Source organism: Myotis davidii, unplaced genomic scaffold (assembly GCF_000327345.1).
Source record: "Myotis davidii unplaced genomic scaffold, ASM32734v1 scaffold142, whole genome shotgun sequence".
In the NCBI taxonomy this organism is placed as follows: domain Eukaryota; kingdom Metazoa; phylum Chordata; class Mammalia; order Chiroptera; family Vespertilionidae; genus Myotis; species Myotis davidii.
In genome coordinates, this window is record NW_006294400.1 from 1434821 (window position 1) to 1453456 (window position 18636).

At 56.8% G+C, this 18636-nt stretch overlaps 2 protein-coding genes across 16 annotated transcripts in view; both read left to right on the forward strand.

Annotated features, from left to right (window-relative positions):
* ST6GALNAC6 (ST6 (alpha-N-acetyl-neuraminyl-2,3-beta-galactosyl-1,3)-N-acetylgalactosaminide alpha-2,6-sialyltransferase 6) overlaps positions 1–10458 on the forward strand; it is a 14484-nt gene extending 4026 nt beyond the window's left edge. For 2 of the 11 annotated variants that reach the window (XM_015567054.1, XM_015567056.1), the window contains exons 2-6: positions 2633–2723; positions 4329–4508; positions 5068–5474; positions 8309–8416; positions 9092–10458. In XM_015567054.1, coding sequence (XP_015422540.1) covers positions 2709–2723; positions 4329–4508; positions 5068–5474; positions 8309–8416; positions 9092–9404 — 1023 coding nt within the window. In that variant the 5' untranslated portion in view covers positions 2633–2708 and the 3' untranslated portion in view covers positions 9405–10458. The other 9 variants (XM_015567048.1, XM_015567051.1, XM_015567047.1 and 6 more) reach the window with 9 other exon arrangements.
* Positions 10459–15050: 4592 nt separating this feature from the next.
* Positions 15051–18636, forward strand: part of AK1 (adenylate kinase 1) — an 8166-nt gene continuing 4580 nt past the window's right edge. For 3 of the 5 annotated variants that reach the window (XM_006768529.2, XM_006768531.2, XM_006768530.2), the window contains exons 1-3: positions 15060–15156; positions 16463–16466; positions 17851–17885. In XM_006768529.2, coding sequence (XP_006768592.1) covers positions 17879–17885 — 7 coding nt within the window. In that variant the 5' untranslated portion in view covers positions 15060–15156; positions 16463–16466; positions 17851–17878. Of the gene's footprint in view, positions 15157–16462; positions 16467–17848; positions 17886–18636 lie in introns of all 5 variants that reach the window. The other 2 variants (XM_015567058.1, XM_015567059.1) reach the window with 1 other exon arrangement.

Below are 18636 nucleotides of genomic sequence, written 5' to 3' on the forward strand. Positions count from 1 at the left end.
CGGTCCAGGTGCCCAAGGGCTGTGGCGGGGTGATCGGGGCCTTCTGCCTCTGTCCACCCCCTGGAGCTCGGGGACCCCGCCGCCCTCCTCCAGGGCCTTGGGCTCTGGACCCCCCCGGAGTGCGGGAGTTGGTGGGTCAGCGCCAGGGGGTGCAGAGGATGAGTCGCCCCCACCCCAGGTGGACCCACGGGCACGGCGCTCCCCCACCGGGAATTAGGTGCCCCTCCCCCTTCTCCTCGGAGCCCTCCTCCCACACTGCTCGTGGGGGCGCCCCGACCCTGGGGAAGGACTCCCCAAGCTGGGCAGGCAAAGCCCCCAAACAGAGGGCAGGGTGTGGTCCCCGCGCTCACCCTGAGGACGCAGCCCTCCTGCAGGGCCCGCCTCGGGTCTGAGTCCACGCTCGGCCCGTGCTCCGGGCGGCTGTCTTCCCAGCCCCAGCCAGCGCTCCCCAGCAGGCCTCCCGGTCCAGGCCCGAGCTGGGCACACACTCGGGGGACCTCTGCCCCATTCCAGCCCTGGGTATCCTTGAGGGAGACCCATCTCCGCAGCCCTGGGCTGCTCCCTGGAGACAAGGCTCCCAGCAGTGCCCGGCCAGGCACCTTGCCTCTCTGAACCCCAGTCTCCTCTCTGAATTGGGGGGTGAGAGCCCCTACCATGCAGTGTTGCCCGGAAGAGTGAGTAAGTGGGTGACGCTTCGCTGGCTCCTGTATACATCCCTGTTAGAAGAGTGAAGTGCTGGGCCCGGGGTCAGAGGAGAGGGAATGTTTTGCTGACAAACTCGGTGAGCCAGGCCTCGAACAATGAATCACCGAACGGCCGCTGGCACGGACCCAGCCCCTGCCACCCCCGTGCCTCCCTGGCCACAGGGGCTTGAATCCTCCCAACATCCCCTTGAGTTACCTGCTCTTCTGCCTCCCATTTCACAGATGAGGAAACTGAGGATCAGAGAGGTACATGGCTTGCCCTAAGGCCTCGCAGCCAGTAAGTGGTGGAACCGGGATTCACACTTGAACCTGAGATGCTGTATTGACCATGGCCTCCTCCAGAGCAGGATTGTGACGGGGCTGACCAGGGGACCATGGTCCTGGCTGAGGGCACTACTCAGGCAAAGGTGGGAAAATTGGGGGGCGGGGGAGGGTGCGTCTGGGAACTGGAGTGCTCGAGTGTCTGGAGCCAGGGGCATCTGAAGGAAAGAATAGTGAGGGAGGAGGCTCAGCGCAGAGGCCATTAAGGGCCTGGAATGCCAGAGGCGACTGACTGAGGGGGGCGACCCTGGAATTCCGGACTCCCACCTTTTGCTCTAATGGGCTCTGAGTCGAAAGGCAGGGCACTCTTCCCTTCTGATGGGCCTCCGTTTCCTGATCTGTACCTGGTGAGAGTCCCCGGCCTCCCCGACTGGCTCTGAGGGCCGGCCTGGGAAAAACCCCGAAACCTGAAACCCGGCCCGGAGGCCGGCGGGGGTGGGGGTCGGAGGGGGCGTGGCAGATCGAGGGCCGGGTTAGGGGTGGGCGGAGTCAGGGCTTAGCCAATCAGGAGCATGGTGTGTGTGTTGGGCCGGAGGTTCTCTGGCTATTCCTGGTGGCGGTGTAGGAGTAAACAGCAGCTAGGTCAGGGGGCGGAGATGGTGGCGGGAGCTGGGAGGCTGTGGAAGGGAGGACGGAGCTGGGGATCCCCGAGCCCCCAGCTTCTCCCTTTGCACTCTGCCAACCTCAGAGCCGTCTGGACTTGAATCAGCTGGAGGCGGCTGGACACAAGTACTTGTTTCCGTTTGACAGGTGGGGACATTGAGATCTGGGTCCTGCAAGGAGGGGCGGGGTGCCGGTGGGGGAGCGAGGAGCAGACCTGGGCGTGTTCCCTCACAGCAGAGGCCTCTGAGGCGGGGGCAGGAAGGAAGGGCTGCCCAAGGGTGCCTTGTCCCCTGAGGATCCCACACACCCTCAGGGTGGGGCAGTGATTGTCGCCATTTGACAGATGAGTCTGTGTCCTTAACCCCTAAGATCTTCCCGTTAATGAATGAAATCATTCAGCCATCCTCTGGCACCCATCCTCAGGGCTCTTGGCGGCACGGCAGAGGATGTGAGTGAGGATCTGTGAGAGCTCTCAGCCTCCTGGGGCGGTGACACTAGGGGAAGTTCCCGGCCCACCTTGGGCTTGGAGGATGAGTGGGCGTGAGCAGGGTGCTGGAGGGTGTTGCAGACAGTTTATGCAAGACCTGGAAGGCTGCAGGTGCAGAGGAGTTTGGGACCCACAAGAGATGTTGCTTTATTCCAAGGCCCCGTGGACCTGAAGCAGGGTTTAGAGTAGGGGTTTCTGCTGGATGGGGGGCAGGCCCCCAGCATGGGAGCCAGCTGCCTAGGAGAGCCAGGGTAAGGAGAGGATCCTGCTGAGAGGGCAGAGTAGAAGGGAGCAACAGGCAGGGAGAGAGGGTTCTGCCACCGCGTGGCCCTGTGACCTCAAGCAGTTTTCTGCCCTTTTGGGCTGTAGTGTCTCCATCTGCAAAATGGATACAGCCCTGAGTCTTGAAGTCAGGGGTAGGTAGGAGAGCTGGCAGGGGTGGTAGGGAAGGTGTAGCCTTTGACCAGCTGGACCTCCGGGAGGGCACTCAGGCCATAACCCTTTCTGTGACTTGCAGGTGTGAGCCCACATCCCTGCCCCCTGGGCCACGTGCAGGACGCTGGCTCCTGCCCCTCAGCAGACGCCGGAGAGAGATGAGTAGCAACAAAGTAAGTCCTTCATTTCTTACTCCATCTGAGCCTCTTACTTCTCTCAGTGAGATGGGCTTCTAAGGACCAAGCCACCAGGAAGTCTCTCTTCCTTGCCTAGATGAGGTTGATGCCTGGGAGGCCCTGTTTTGAGCCCTGCTGTACTACTGATCTGTGTGGCTTTGGGCAAACTCCTGCCTTTCTGGGCCCAGGTCCAAGGTGACTTGGAATGCTATGCAGGGGTCAGGGTGGGAGGTAGAGGTGAGTGGGAGTCTGGAGGAGGGGGCAGAGGTCAGTCAAAGTGACAGAATGTTGTGAGCATCCTTCTGAGGGTGTCCCCATCATCCACGCATTCATGCTTTCCTGAGCACCTGCTATATGCCTGGTCCTGCACACCCCCTCCCGAGAATTCACTGCAGCAGAGCCTTGGCAGAGCCTGAGGGTTGGGGGCAGGGTGATGTGGGCGTATCAGTCTGGGTCCAGCCCGCAGCGAGAATCCACATAGTAATTTTAATGTAAAGAGTTACTAACTATAATCGGGCAGGAGTAATGAGGGATTGGAACTCTAAGGAATACAGGAATAGCAGGTATAAGGAGCAGCCACCAGCCCCAGGGCTGAGATCCGGGCCTCCTGGGGAGGGCACAGCTATGGGCCACTGGATAGCAGAGAACTCAGCGTGGTGCCCTATTGGTGACGTTATCACAAGTCCACCCAGGAGGCACCCAGCCTCCATACAGAACTGCTCCAGGGAGGGAGCTGCTGGTCTGTGGATGTTGCAGGTGGTTGGGTGACTGATTGAGTTCCACTCTGGAGAGGTTGTGATCACAGCAGGATCAAAACTGCCTGAGGGCAGGTACTGCAGGTTCTGGAGGAATCTGCTGGGTGCTGGCTTCCTCGCGGGCCGGAGGGTTGGGCGCTGGAGATAAGCATGTGCCTAAGAAGGCAGAGCATCAGCCACAGGAAGTCAAGCCCTTTCTTCCTGCAGTGCCTCTCCAGCGCCCTCTCCCGACAAAGCTTAACATGCAGTGAGCTGGCAGGAAAAAACCAAGCGCCCAGATCCATTCTCACGGAGCCGCCAAAAAGGGTGAACGTGGAGCTGAGAAACAATATACAGATAACCCGCACGACGGCTTCCAGTGGGCAGTGTGGATATGACTTCCTGCCCTGTCATCCCCACAGTGGTGCACTGTCTACCCAGGCAGCCCAGGCCCTGAGCAGATCCCCTCCAGGGCTAAAGGCGTGATGAACATGTATAGAGAGTTGCTGTGTGGGGAAGGCCTGGGTCCTCTCATTTGACTATCCCACCTGTCTCCCAGCATCCTCCCAGCTGGAGGAAGCCTTCTGACCCCCACATACAGTCCAATCCGGCAGACCCTCCTTCTGAGAACCTTCTATGCTCCGGTCCCCACCCTGACAGCTGGGAAACTGGGGAGAGAGACTGACCCAGTCCCAGCCGCAGAACTCATGGCAGCGTCATCAGTGCTCAGGGGGCTGCGGGAGGCCTTCCTGGAGGAGTTGGTGTTTGGGGTGAGGAGTAGGCGTTAGCCAGGTGTTGCAGGTGGTAGTGAGGCAGGGCTCCGAGCCTGCACGGTCGCTGGGACCTCACCAGTCCTCTCCCCTCTCAGGAGCAGCGGTCAGCAGTGTTCGTGATCCTCTTTGCTCTCATCACCATCCTCATCCTCTACAGCTCCAACAGTGCCAACGACGTCTTCCATTATGGCTCCCTGCGCGGCCGCAGTCGCAGGCCTGTCAACCTCAAGAAGTGGAGCATCACCGATGGCTATGTCCCCATTCTTGGCAACAAGGTAGGGCAGCCGCTTTGGGGAACTCCCTGGGAGCTGGTCCCCCCCATTGCCTGCCACCCCTGCTCCCTCCTCCTTTTCTCTCCATTCTCGCCATCCCTCCTAAAGGAAAGGGTGCGCCCTGGGACTCAAGGCTCTGGTTCAGAGAGGACAGGAGGGGGAGAGAGAGATAGAAACAATGATGAGTGAAAATCATGGACCAGCTGCCTCCTCCACACCCGCTACTGGGGATCGAGCCCGCAACCTGGATATGTGCCCTGACCGGGAATCGAACCATGACCTCCTGGTTTGTGGGTGGATGCTCAACCACTGAGCTACACCGGCCAGGCCAACCATGAGTTCTCGAAGGCAGGAGTGGGGTCTCTTTTGCTGGTTGCTCTGTCCTGCGTACTTGACCATTAGCCAGCTTGCTATGAATGTTTGTTGAATGAATGGGCGTCAGTTTCTCTGTCTTTAAAATGGGCATAATTATTTTGGCCTCCTGGAGGCCTGACTGTACAGAGCCCAGGGCCTGGCACAGAGAGTGGTTGTGACAAGTGTTGGCTTTCCTTGCTCCCCGCAGACACTGCCCTCCCGGTGCCACCAGTGCGTGATCGTCACCAGCTCCAGCCACCTGCTGGGCACCAAGCTGGGTCCTGAGATTGAACGGGCCGAGTGCACAATCCGCATGAATGACGCGCCCACCACGGGCTACTCAGCAGATGTGGGCAACAAGACCACCTTCCGCGTGGTGGCCCACTCCAGTGTCTACCGTGTCCTGAAGAGGCCCCAGGAGTTTGTCAACCGGACCCCCGAAACCGTGTTCATCTTCTGGGGGCCTCCGAACAAGATGCAGAAGCCCCAGGGCAGCCTGGTGCGCCTCATCCAGCGGGCAGGCCTGGTGTTCCCCAACATGGAGGCCTACGCCGTCTCTCCCGGCCGCATGCGCCAGTTTGATGACCTCTTCCGGGGTGAGACAGGCAAGGACAGGTACCAGCCTTCTGCCTGCCCCCTCTGGCCAGCCCTCTGCTCTCCGTCAGCATGCTCTGTGCAGAGGGCCTGTCCTCCCAGCAAGCACTGCGCTGAGGGTGTGGTCGCTTCTCGGCCACCTCTGGTCAGGTTTCCTGGGGGAGTTCTCTCCGTGTTCAGCACGAGTCATTTCCAACATGCTCTGCATGACCCCATCTTCCCAGGAGGGCTTCCTCCCAGCACTCACTGCTCTGAGGGTAGAAGGGTTCCCAGCATGCCCTTCTCTAAGATTGCGCAGTCATTTCTAGCATCTTTCTAGGAGAGCTCCCCGGAGCGTGCCTCCTGGAAAGCATTGGCTATTCCTGGCACTTCTTGCTTTCGGCACACCGTTGCTCCCAGCATGCTCTATTCTAAATATACATCATTTCCAGTCCTGCTTTAGGTAAGCGAGGCTGGTGCCATCCAATAGAAATATAATGCAGCCACATACATAATTAAAATTTTTATAGTAACCACATTAAAAAGGTAAAAAGAAACAGGTGAGACTATTATTTTTTTTTTTTTTTAGCTCATCAGGATATTTTTTCCATTGATCTTTAGAGAGAGAGTGGAAGGGAGGGAGAAAGGGGGGAGCGAGGAAAAAACATCAATATGAGAGAGACACATTGAGTGGTTGCCTCACGCACGCGCCCCGACTGGGTCAGGGATCGAACCCGCAACCGAGATATATACCCTTGACCATGAATCAAACCCGAGACCCTTCAGTCCATGGGCAGCACTCTAACCACTGAGCAAAACCAGCTGTGGCTGAAATTATTTTCAACATATTTTATTTAACTCAATATGTCCAACATATAGATCCTGTACATATTTTGTTTGATTTATACCTAAATATTTAAAATTTTGGAACTAACGTAAATGATATTTTTTAAAATGTTGGTTCCCAATTATTGTTCCTAATATTTAGAAATATGATTTTTGTGTGGTGACCTTATATCCTGCAATTGTGCTAAACTTTACTTATTGGACAGTTTTACTCCTTCCTTTCTAATCTGCGTGCCTCATTTCTTTTTCTTGCCTTATTGCACTGGCTAGGAACTTTCAGTACAACGTTGAAATGTATTGGAAGTGACAAGAGTAGACATCTTACTTTAGTCCCAGTCTCAGAGGGAAAGCGTTTAGTCTTTCATCATTGCCTATGAGGCTGGCTATGGGTTTTTGAACCTATATTCACCTCTACCAGGGTGAGACAGGCAAGGACAGGCGCCAGCCAAGTATTAGGTTGAGGAAATTCCCTTCGCGTATTAGTTTCCTAAGAGGTTTTTTTTTTTTAATTTTTTTTTATCAGTACTGGATATTGAATTTTATCAAACATTTTTCTGCATCAATTAAGACTTTTTTAAAAAAAGACTATTTGTATTTTTTTAAGACTGTTACTATGGTGGATTATATTGATTGATTTTTAAATGTTGAGTTAGCCTTGGTTTCTGGAGTAAACTCCAGTTGGTAGTGGTGTATTTTTACATATTGCTGGGTAGTTTTTGCCAATACTTTGTTGAGATTTTTGAATCTGCGTACATGAGAGATATTGGTCTGGTTTATTTTGTACTATTCTTTGCCTGATCTTGGTATCAGGGTAATGCTGGCCTCATAAATGCATTGGGAAATGTTTCCTCTTCTATTTTTCAGAAAAGATGGTGTAGAATTGGTGTCATTGCTTCTTTAAATGTTTGGTAGAATTTGCCAGTGAGACTATCTGGGCTTGGAGTGGTGTTTTGTTTTGTTTTTTCCCCAGAAGATTTTAAACTATGAATTCAGTTTCCTTAATAGTGATAGGCTATTCAGGTTACTTATTCCATCTTCGGTGAGTTTTGGTTTGTTTTCAAGAAATCAGCCCATTTCATCTAAATCAGCGGTTCTCAACCTGTGGGTCGCGACCCCTGAAAATACATCCTGCCTATCAGATATTTATATTACGATTCATAACAGTCGCAAAATTACAGTGATGAAGTAGCAACGAAAATAATTTTATGGTTGGGGGTCACCACAACATGAGGAGCTGTATTAAAGGGTCACAGCATTAGGAAGGTTGAGAACCACTGAAAGTTTTCACGTATGTAGTTGTTTTTTGTGGTTTTTTTATTTTAAAGTTTTCAGGGTCTATGATGATGTTCTCTTTCATTTTTGATATTGGTAATTTGTGTCTTTTCTCTCTTTTTTTTTTCAGTCTTGCGAGAGGTTTATTTTCTTTTCAAAGAACCACCTTCAACCAAGTAGATGCGAAATATTTTTTAGCTTCACATGTAATCAGTATAAAACATTATCAGCAACACATTCCACATTCTTTTTTCACACTAAGAAATCCAGTGTGTGTTTTACACTCACAGCACATCTCAACCCCGAGTCACGTGCTCACACGTGCCCACATGTGGCCACTATAGTGGACAGCATGGTTCTATGCTCTTAGCTACTTCTTCATGCCTTGCTCTGAACTTGTCCCTCCAGCATGACTGTCTCTGCTTCGTCTCCCCATGGGAGTCTGCTCCTGGCATGGGCACAGCTGCAGCTAGCATGCTCTGTGGTCATGGTCACTCCTGGCTTACCCAGGCCTGACCAGTGTCCTCAGAAGTTTATTCCCAGCCTGCCTTGTTCCTACTCTTAAAAAAATCTTTCCCTCAGGAGCTCTCTCCACCCCCTTCACCGCTCCCCAGACAGCCCCCCTGCCAGCAAACCCGTGCTCCCCCAGTGGGCTGGATGGGGGTGACTGAAGTAGGGGGATGAGTTCTGTGAAACTGGGTGGTTGGCTGTTCCTCCCTGCCTGCCTGCCCCTCATCACGCTCCCTCTCTGTCCCCAGGGAAAAGTCCCATTCGTGGTTGAGCACGGGCTGGTTCACCATGGTGATCGCGGTGGAGTTGTGTGACCATGTGCACGTCTATGGCATGGTCCCCCCCGACTACTGCAGGTGAGCCCCTCCAGGACAATGCTAGCCACTGCCGTGGGATGGAGCCAGGGGCCGGAAACCTGGGCTGGGGGGCCTTTGAGATTCTCTGTTTGATGGTATTCAGGCTGCTCTGCAGAGATGTCGGCTCCTTGGAGCTGCCTCAGTGCCAACCGCCCCCCCACACACACACCTCAGCTAGTCCAGAGTTTGTATTAATAATAACTATCATTATTATTATTACTATATGCAAAGCCCAAGAGGTGACAGCTGTTCTTGATTGAGTGCTGACCATGCCCCAAGCATGACCATAGTTGTTATTCACTCGTCACAGTGACGCTAAGGGATAGGTATGTTATTCTCCCTATTTCATGGTGAGGAAAACCAAGGAAAGTTGTTTTGTGAGTGGTCTCAGGTCCCACAAATAGTAAAGGGTGGGGGTCAAGTTCCAGAGCCCTTACCTCTACCCTGCTTTGCCACCCTCTCAGGGACATGAAAAGATCCACAACATTAAAAACGAAGTTTGGAAGTCAAAAAACCTAGTCCACCCTATACCCATTTTACAGATGGGGAAACTGAGGCCCAGGGAAGGGCAGGTATTTCCACTAAGGTCCTATGGCAGGTCAGGGGCGGGAAAGGGCAAGGGCCCCGCCAGTGCCCACTCTGCCCTCACAGACACCTCTGCTCTGCCCCAGCCAGCGGTCCCGCCTCCAGCGCATGCCCTACCACTACTATGAGCCCAAGGGGCCAGACGAGTGTGTCACCTACGTGCAGAATGAGCACAGCCGCAAGGGCAACCACCACCGCTTCATCACCGAGAAGAGGGTCTTCTCGTCCTGGGCCCAGCTGTACGGGATCACCTTCTCCCATCCCTCCTGGACCTAGGCCGCCCTGCCTGTGGCGACCTCACAAGGGACACTGGAGAAGTGGCTCTTGGCCCAGCCACTCGACCAAGGGCCATCTCCTGGCCGATGAAGGCTGGCTGGAGTGTCTTCTGGCCAATCGGCCTTGAAGAGGGTGTATCCTGCAGCCGGTCAGGGCCTGGGAGATCTCTCGGCCATCAGGGATTTGGGCTTCTGTGTGCTTAATCAGGGGTGTCAGGAGCTTGTCCAGTCAGGGTCTGAGCACAGTCAATCAGGGTATTTCTGAGTAATATGAGGCCAAGGACATGTCCTTTCCCATGAGGCCTTGGTTCAGAGCCTCAGGATGGTCCCCAAATCATTTCCTATTGGCGGGACCGTGGGGTCCTGTTCCAAGGACCTGGGAACTTTGTGTTGGCCCCTCACTTCCCAGAGCCAGAAAGAACGGTTGCATGAGGAGTGGGAAGTGAATGGAGGTCAGGCTGGGGCAACTGGGGGCTGGCGGGTCCCAGAGGCGGGGGGCCGGGGTCAGTCTTGGCTCTGCCCTGAGTGGCCTTGGACAATCCCTCGTCCCCCTCTCTGGCATCCTTCTGCCCGTGTCAGGTTCTAACGTGGAGTCTTCGACCCCCTCCCACCTCTCCCACTACTGCCTTGGGTCCGTCCCCCATACACTGGGCCCCGCCAGCCACCACCCCTTGCTGGGGGCCTCAGCCCCCTAGGGCCTGGGGTTCCCTTCCCCACCTCTTCCTGGAGATGAGGGTATTTTTGTGCAAACTCTCCCCGGTGAGGCTGTCTACCTGTTGGAGGAGCCTTTGGGGCTGAGACGGGGGGACCCCCGCCCAACTGAGGTTTCAAGCAGCCCCTTTGCCTGCAGCTGCTGGAGTCATCTGAGTCTCCCTCCAGCTGGGCCTGGGAAAGCTCTCCGGGGGGGGCGGGAGCTGTGTCGCCAGGGTCCTGTCCCCCCTCATTCTGTATCAGGCACTTTATTGCTGGGCCTCAGCGGGGTGGGTTTGCCCCTTGCTCTTCTGAAGCCTGGAAGGGAAGACCAGAGGGCTTCCTGGAGGAGGTTGCGGAATGGGAGGGGCCAGGTAGAGGAGGAGGAGGCCGGCACAAGCCATTGCACATGGGGTGGGGAGTGGGGGCCGGTGACTCCCCCAGATGTGGTTTTGTAATGATTTGTACAGGAATAAATGCACTTAAGCTCCAGCTCCAGCTCCCGTGTGTCCCCGTTGAGCAAGGCGCTCTGGCCCTGGGCTCTGGGCCGCCGTAGGACAGGGCCCAGGCCCTCCAGGTGGGGAGCTCGCCCACCAGCAGGACAGCCAGCTTTTCAGCTGGCCAGTGAGTCATGCACTTTGCAGCTTGGGCGGAGAGCTGGCTGCTCAGGGGGCTGGGGAGGTGCGGGTTTCCCAAGGCAAGCCCATCTGGCTTTTCCAGTCCTGCCTCCCCCTGCTTCTGCGACCTTGGGTAAGTCACTTGCCCTCTCCCAGCCCAGTTCCAGGATCACACACTGCTCCAAGGAGCTCAGGCCCTGGGGAGGCCACCCCGGGAGTAAGGGCCCCAAAGACGATGATGCAGACGCTGTGAGAGAGCTTTAGGGTGGGTGATGTGCTTCTGAGGCCTGGGAGATGGGGAAGAGTCCTGCAGAGTTTGGGGCAAGTTTCTGGGGGTGGGGGTGGGGGTGGGGAGGAGAGGAGGCTGGGACAGGGCTCAGGAGGAGATTGCAGGTGGTGGGTCAGAGGTTGGCTCAAGGGCCTGGGGATGCTGAGGGCTGGGAGCCCACGTTTCCTGCAGGCCCAGCAGGCAGGAGCCAGGCGGGGCTGCAGCCCTGGGAGGGTGTGGTGAGCAGCAGTTGAGTGAAAGGCCTTGTTTACAGCTCCAGGTTGGCAGGAGGAAGGGGGTCCGTGACTCTGGGAGATTACAACCTGTTTAGGCAGATAAGATACCCTTGGGAGCAGAGGCCTAACAAAGGGTGACTGTGAGACAAGGGCAGGCGGCCTGCTGGGGACGGGGAGAGAGCTCTCCTGGGCACCGGGCCAGCCGGGATGGGGGGCCGGGCTCTGGGAGGAGAGAAGGGCGCGCTGCATTGGGCTCTAATCTCTAATTCACGTACACATTCCAGTGAGCAGCCGCGTGCCAGGCGCTCTCTCAGGTGCAATTGAAGAGGGAGGGAGGTCAGGTGGGAAGAATGGCCCGAAGGATGCGCAGTGGTGGGACCCACAGCCTCTCCCGGGAGGCAGGGAGGCGGGAGCAGTGGGAGAGGAGCCACTTGGGGCCAGATGGCAAAAGGCCACGCGTGCCAGCCCGAGTGGGCCCGGCTCCATCCCTCTTGCTTGGAGAGGCCATTCTTGCTTGAACGGCAGTGGGACAGGCAGGCGGCTGGGACGTCACGGGCCTGCGGCAGTGGTGGCGGTGGGCGTGTGGGAAGTCATGCGTGGGGAACCTCAGGCCCTGTGGGAATGGAGATATGGAACACGGTGCACTCCGGCTCTGTGCAGAGGCTTCGGGGGACCTGCCTGCCCTCGGGTGGGCATGGAGGGAGGCCCAGCAGTGCTTCAAGAGAAGGTGGGTTGCTTGGGTGGACCCTCCGAAAGTTCGGTTTAGCATCAGGAGGTAGGACTTTGGTGAGGGCAAGAGGTCTGGGGCCTGGTCCTCAACTCCACAAACTCATCCCCTCGGAGCCCTCCCCCCGCCCCCCCAGACAAGTATACTCATTGTCAAAGTTATCTTCCTGAGCCCACCTCATCACCGTCCTGTTTTGCTCTGAATCCTTCACCTGCTCCCCGCTGTGGCCAAGACAAAGCCACTTCCACTTCCTCAGCTAAGGTCCAGAGCCCCCTGCACTCCTGTGTCTCCCCCTCACCCCGTGATCCCCTCCCCTCCTTGGCACATCTCCCACCAGCTGCAAACCCAGCAGGTGCTTCCCGAGGGGCCACCCCCGCTGCTTCCTGCAGATGCTCAGCAGCCCAGCCAGGCCCCTCGCAGCCCCTCACCTCCCTGTGACACTCAGAGTGAGGCCGACCCAGCCCCATCCCCCGGTGCTGGCTCATTTTCTAGCCTGGGAGTTCTCTTTAGCCAGAATATTTTTAAAGTGTTTTTAAAAATTGGTTTCATTTTATATGGTTATATTTTTAGGGTTTTTTTTTAATGTTATAACTTCAGCCATACAAATGATATAAGGTAAAAAGGGAGGGCATCGCCCAGTCCTGTTCCCTGTTAACAGCCTAGGGCAGTGGTTCTCAACCTTCCTAATGCCACGACCCTTTAATGCGGTTCCTCATGTTGTGGTCACCCCCAACCATAAAATTATTTTCGTTGCTACTTCGTAACTGTAATGTTGCTACTGTTTTTGTTTTTGTTTTTAATGTTGCTACTGTTATGAATTGTCATGTAAGGGGTTCTTTCTTTAACCAGAATATTTTTAAAGTGTTTTTAAAAATGGGTTTCATTTTATATGGTTATATTTTTAGGTGTTTTTTTTTAATGTTATAACTTTAGCCATACAAATGATATAAGATAAAAAGGGAGGGCATTGCCCAGTCCTGTTACCTGTTAACAGCCTAGGGCAGTGGTTCTCAACCTTCCTAACGCCGCGACCCTTTAATCCAGTTCCTCATGTTGTGGTGACCCCCAACCATAACATTATTTTCATTGCTACTTCGTAACTGTAATGTTGCTACTGTTATGATCATAATGTAAATATCTGATATGCAGGATGGTCTTAGGCGACCCCTGTGGAAGGGGTCGCGACCCACAGGTTGAGAAACGCTGGCCTAGGGTATACCCTCCCAGGTGTTTCCTCCATGCGATTTTGTTCTTTCTCTCCCTTCCCTCCTCCCCTCCCCTCCCCTCCTTCCGTTTTCCCTTCCATCTTCTCCTTTCTTCATTCCCTCTTTCATCCCTCCCTGCCTCTCTTCTTCTCTCCCACCTTTTTTTTTCTTTAGTTTAGAGCGGAGAAAAAAAATCCTGAAGCTTTAATATTCCAGGATTGATAGAAAATCCATAGGTCATATGCAAAAGAAATAATTAAAACAGGTACTTAAAATAGGTTTTCACAATTTTTAAATTTATTTTTTTATTGTGGCAAAAAGCACATAAGATTTATTTAGCAGGTAAGGGTTTTTAAGAGTGCAGTCCAGCGGGTTAACAGCATGCCTTGTTAGGAAACAGAGCTCCGGGACTCCATCCTGCAGATCTGAAACGCTATCCACTGAACGCCAACTCCCACGTCCCTGCCCCTCAGCCGCAGGGGACCATCCTTCCACTTTCTGTTTCTATGAATCTGATGACGTTAGTTCCTCCTGTAAGTGGAGTCAGACAGTATCTGTCTTGTTGTGACTGGCTTATTTCACTTAGCATAATGTCCTCAAGGTGCATCTGTGTTTAAAGTGTTTTATATAGAAAATAACAGATGCTTGTCGTATTAAAAAAAAAAAAAAAGCATGGGGAAGCCTTTAAGAAGCACAAGTCCCACCTCCCCCTGGGGGGTCATGTGCACCCGCCCTCCCGGTTGTGCCTCACTGCACACCCTTCGAGATGCCATCGATGTGATGATAAGAGAGCACATGCCAGAGATGTTAAAGTGCAAGAAAAGAATTTCGAGGAATAGTTCTTACACACATGACCCTGCATGTTTAGATTGTTGACTGACTTCATCAGTTTGCTTTCCCCCAAGGAGGTGCCATTGTGCACAGCCGCCTACGGCTTTGGGAGGGCCTCTGAACAACTTGGAAGGCAGACCCGCCGACCCAGCGCCTGCCCCTCCCACAGCTGGGGAAGCTCAGGTCCCGAGGGGTAAAGAGCTCGTCTGATGTCACAGGTGGCAGAGCTGGGACTAGCTCCCAGCCTCCTGGAGTCTAGGCGGCAGTTGTTGCTAAGAAACTACCCATCTACGGCCTGTGCTCTCCCTGCCCAGCACCCGGCCCACAGTGAGTGCTCATTATGGGGCGCTGTTCTTATTCTGGACCATCGACCCCGGTCCCCCATCATGGACAGCATTCTGAATAGCCACATCCTCGCGCTCGCCTCGTTGGGAGTTGCCTGGCAGGGCCGGGGTTTTTATTTTTATTTATTTATTTTTAACATATCTTTATCGATTTCAGAGAGGAAGGGAGAGGAAGAGAGAGAGAGAAACATCAATGATGAGAGAGAATCATTGATTGGCTGCCTCCTGCACGCCCCCTACTGGGGATCAAGCCGGCAATCCAGGCATGTACCCTTGACCGGAATCGAACCCAGGACCCTTCAGTCCGCAGGCTGACGCTCTATCCACTGAGCCAAACCGGCTAGGGCAGGGCTAGGATTTTTAATCATCTACACAACCACCAGCTGGGAGAGGGTTTTGTGGATGGTCTTTGGGGTCCTGGGGAGTTTGCGTCCCAGAGGAGTTCCTGGAACCCCCTCCATTCCGCGTGGGCCTTGGCCCAGGGGCCTCGGGGCAGGTCTGAGAAGGGGCTGGGGACTGGCGTGGCCAGCGAAGCCCCAGAAGCCATGCCTCAGTCCTCCCTCCCTGATCTGGCCTCTCCCTGCTACCAATTTGCTGTGGGATTTTGTGCAAAGAGCCATTCCTCCCTGGGCCTCAGTTTCCCCCGCTGTCACCTGGGACCCCAGTCCCACCCCCCGCAGTGATGTGGGCACAGTGGGTGACGCGGGAACGGAAGCCCCCGGAGCAGTCGGTGCGGTGGAGGGCGCCAGTCCCCTCGGATCTCCCGTCAGGGCCCCGCTCTGGTCCAGCCCCCTCCCTGCCTGGCTGCGCTCCCCCTCCTCCCTCCCTCCTGCGATCGGAGCTGCTCCCGGCATGCCGCGCGCTGCTGACAGCCTTATAAATAGTCGCCTCTGCGGGCGGGTGGCTGCGAGGACGGGCAGGGCACGCACTGGCCCCAGCGCCCACCCGCACCCCACCCCCAGGTAGGTGTGTGCCCATGTGTCCGTCTGCGCGCGTGGGGGGACGCGCCTGTGCGGGGGGCGGGGAAGCGCAGGCACCCGGGGAATGCGCCTCGGTGCGCGCCAGGGTCTCCTCGGGGTTCGCGGGGCTCTGTGTGTCCCTGGCTGTGCCCTGTGTGTGTCTGCCTGTCTGCACCCCCAGACTCTGCTCGGGGGTGCGCGCCGCACTCTGTGCTTCTTTGTGGATGTGTGTGCGTTGCAGCCCTTCCCAGCCTGGGAGACAGTCACCCCTTTGTCCCAGCCCATACCCCTGGGGCTCCAGGTTCCTGTCCTTGGCATGTCCCAGCTGGGGCCCTGGCAGGGGGCTGTGACCTGACTCCCCGCCCCAAGGATCTGGGTGGGGCAGCCTTTGTGATTGGTGGACTGTCCTGTCACATCACTGAGTGCTGGGCACAGGAGGCCCCTGGGTGTTGGCCCCCTGCCCCAGCCTCTGAAAGGGCAGGGGCCCTGTGGGAGCCCTGCGGCAGCACAGGGGCCTGTACTGCTCAGCCACCCACTCAGGACTCAGCAGCAGCAGGGGGACGGGGTCTGGGGTGCAGGCCCAGAGAGGGGACACCGCTGCCCAAGGTCACACAGCTGAGTGATGGGGTTGGGATTGGAACCCCAGTTGGTTGCCAGCCACCAAAATGGCTGCTCTTGGTCAAGAGACGGGAGACCTTGGTCTTGCCCTGGCCTCGCCTCGTAACTGAGTCCAGACCCTTTTGACCTCCGCTCTCCAGACCCCTCGGCCGACCACCCGGTTACATACTGAGTCCCTGCGGCCCTGATCCAGGGGCCCAGTAAGACCTGGGTGCTGAGCCCGTAACCTAACCCTATCCTGACCCCTGACCCCTGCGAGGCCTCCTCACGACCCAAGTTATTTTGGACCAAGGAGGTGGGGTTAGCAGGTTCCAGCAGGACAGTGGGGCTTAGGTTACTGGGAGGGGGTGGGGCAGGATGGGGTCACTCAGGCTGTTCCTGGCCTAGGGGGACCCCCCCCCCCAGCTGCCGAGCAGTGTTGGCAGCTGCTGCCCTTCCTTCCGCATACTCAGCAGGGAAGAGGCCAACTCATGCCCCACAGGCGGCTGCTTAAGGACCTACTGGGTGCTGGGCGCGAGCAGCAGAAAAGGCAGCCCTGGGTTGGAACCTAGCCAGCCCTGGAGCAAGTCGATCCTCTTCAAGCCTCAGTTCCCTCCCAGGAGGGCCCTGGGGACGGAGTAAGGCCCCCCGCCCTCTGACCAGCCCGGGCCAGGCCCAGTCTGGTGGGGAACACAGGCCTGCACTACCACAGAGCGGTCCAATAGAGTGTGGTGGGTGGTGTGTGGCTGTAGGATGCCAGGGGAAGTTCAGAGGAGGTACCTGTCAGTGTAGGAGTGGAGGGTAGAGTCCAGGAGGGCTTCCTGAAGGAGGTGACACCTGAAGTGAGTCCTAAACATGAACACCTTAGGGAAGGGCATTCGGGCACTGGGTGCAACCTGAGCTGGGCCTGGAGGTGGGACACGGCCACGGTGGGAGAGGGAGCTCGGTTTAAGCAGCAGCTGATAAAGTTGCAGGGAGGTGGGGAGGGGGAGAGGCTTTATCGTGGGAGCTGAGTGGCCACACGTGGAAGGGTTTAAGCAGGAGAGTGATGTGGTCTTCAGCTTGTGGGGGAATCCTACAGATGGGCTGGTGGGTATGGAGGTTGGGCTGGCCCCTGCTTGGAACAAAGAAGTGGCCGTGAGGACACGGATCTGAGGTTCGGGAGAATGAGGGTGGGACTTGCTTATGCAGGATGGGGCGGGTGTGAGAGAAGGGCTTCTAGCCGGACACAGCCGGCTGTCAGAGTCAGCAGGTCTCCGAAGCTGGCAAGAGCGCCCTGGGCTGGCTGGGCAGGATGGCGGGTCCCAGGAAGCCCATAGTGAGAGGGTGAAGTAGGGGCCGGAGGTGAGGTCCCAGGCAGGAGGAATGGTGGCCAAGGGTCAAGAGTCAAAGGTCAAGGCAAGAGTGGCTGTGATGGTTGCAGGTGGCCTTGGGGAGGGCTGGTGGGTGAAGGCCACAGGTGTATAGGCAGCAATTCTGAAGAGACGGACGGGAAGGGGAGGGTGAGGGAGGTGCCTGGGGGCTGTGGAAGTCGTGGGGTCCCATGAGGGGTTGGGGTTGATTCCATGCTCGGGGGATAAGGGGGTAATGAAGCAAGGTCCTCTAGGGGGTGAGGGGCAGGGGCCACATGGGGGGAGTTGGTCCTGTGTGTGGGGGAGCCTGGGAACCCCTCATTGGAAAATTGCAGGGCTATTCCTATGTGAACACAGCTTCCTCCCTCCAGACTTCCCTGTCCCTCTGAGCGTCCTCTTCCAAACCCCTTCAGAGATGAGGACACACAGCTCCTGTCCCCCCTCCCCCTGCCGGCAGCTCTCCCCGCCCTCTGCCCTGGGGAGCGTTGTCAAGGTGCCTGGAGAGGACCCCGCCCTGTTTCCACAGTGGCTGGTGGGGCGGGAGGGGGCTGCTGCCCTTGACAGGTGAGGCAATGGAAGCGCAAGGAAGAAAGATGACTTTCCCAAGGTCACCCAGCCTCCTGGGCCTTCCTGCCCCCACCGGCCCTCTCCGAGGGCAAGCCAGGGCTGGCGCACCTGCGGCTGTGGCTGTGGCTGTGGCTGGACGGGCGCTCGCTCACCAGCCCCACCCCCGCCTTATCTTGCAGAGCTGACTCCGCTCCCAGGACCTCGGCAGGATGGAAGGTAGGAGGCTCCTGTCCCCTGCTGTCTGCCTGCGCCTCAGTGTGCCCACCTGCTAAGGGGGTGCACTTTGGGGAGACACTCTGGGAGGGGTTGGAGGCGGCTCTGGGGCTGCCAGACCGGGCTTGCCTGGGAGCTCCCACACCCGCCTTGGGCCTCTCATGGGATGTGCCAGCTTCAAGATTAATTTGAGAAGCAACGGGGCCTCCTGGGCTCCCGAGGACCCCACAGCTCACCTCCTGCGCTGGTATTTTTAGAGCTGAATCCCTGCCTCTCTGGAGAGGGCGGGCACTGGTGAGGGGAGGCCTGCCTGTGGAGAGGCCCCAAGGGTGCAAATGCCCCTCTCAGGGACGGAGTTCCCCATTGTCCAGGGGGTGGCTCTTGGGCCCTCCAGGCTCCTATGGGCCGGTCTAGAAGGAGTCATGGGCTGAGAGCCCAGCTGGCCTGTCTCCTGGCAGCACCACCCGTCCCATCCCTGGCATTGAGCCCGGGCTTGGGCAGTTCTTAAAGGAGCCCAGCCGGCCTGGCTGCGGCTGCCTGAAACCAGTGGTCACCCGTCCACCCCTGGGGCTCTGAACGTCAGCTGCCACTGGGCTGTGCCCTCCCCCACACACCCAGGCTTGTGCCCATCACACGGCGGGCGGGCAGCGGGCGGGAAGCCACGAGAGAAGTTCTGACAGCTCCTGGCCCAGGGCTGGGAAGCCCTGGGAGCTTTGAGTTCACCTCCCCATTGGACTGGGGGGTGGGGGGGGCG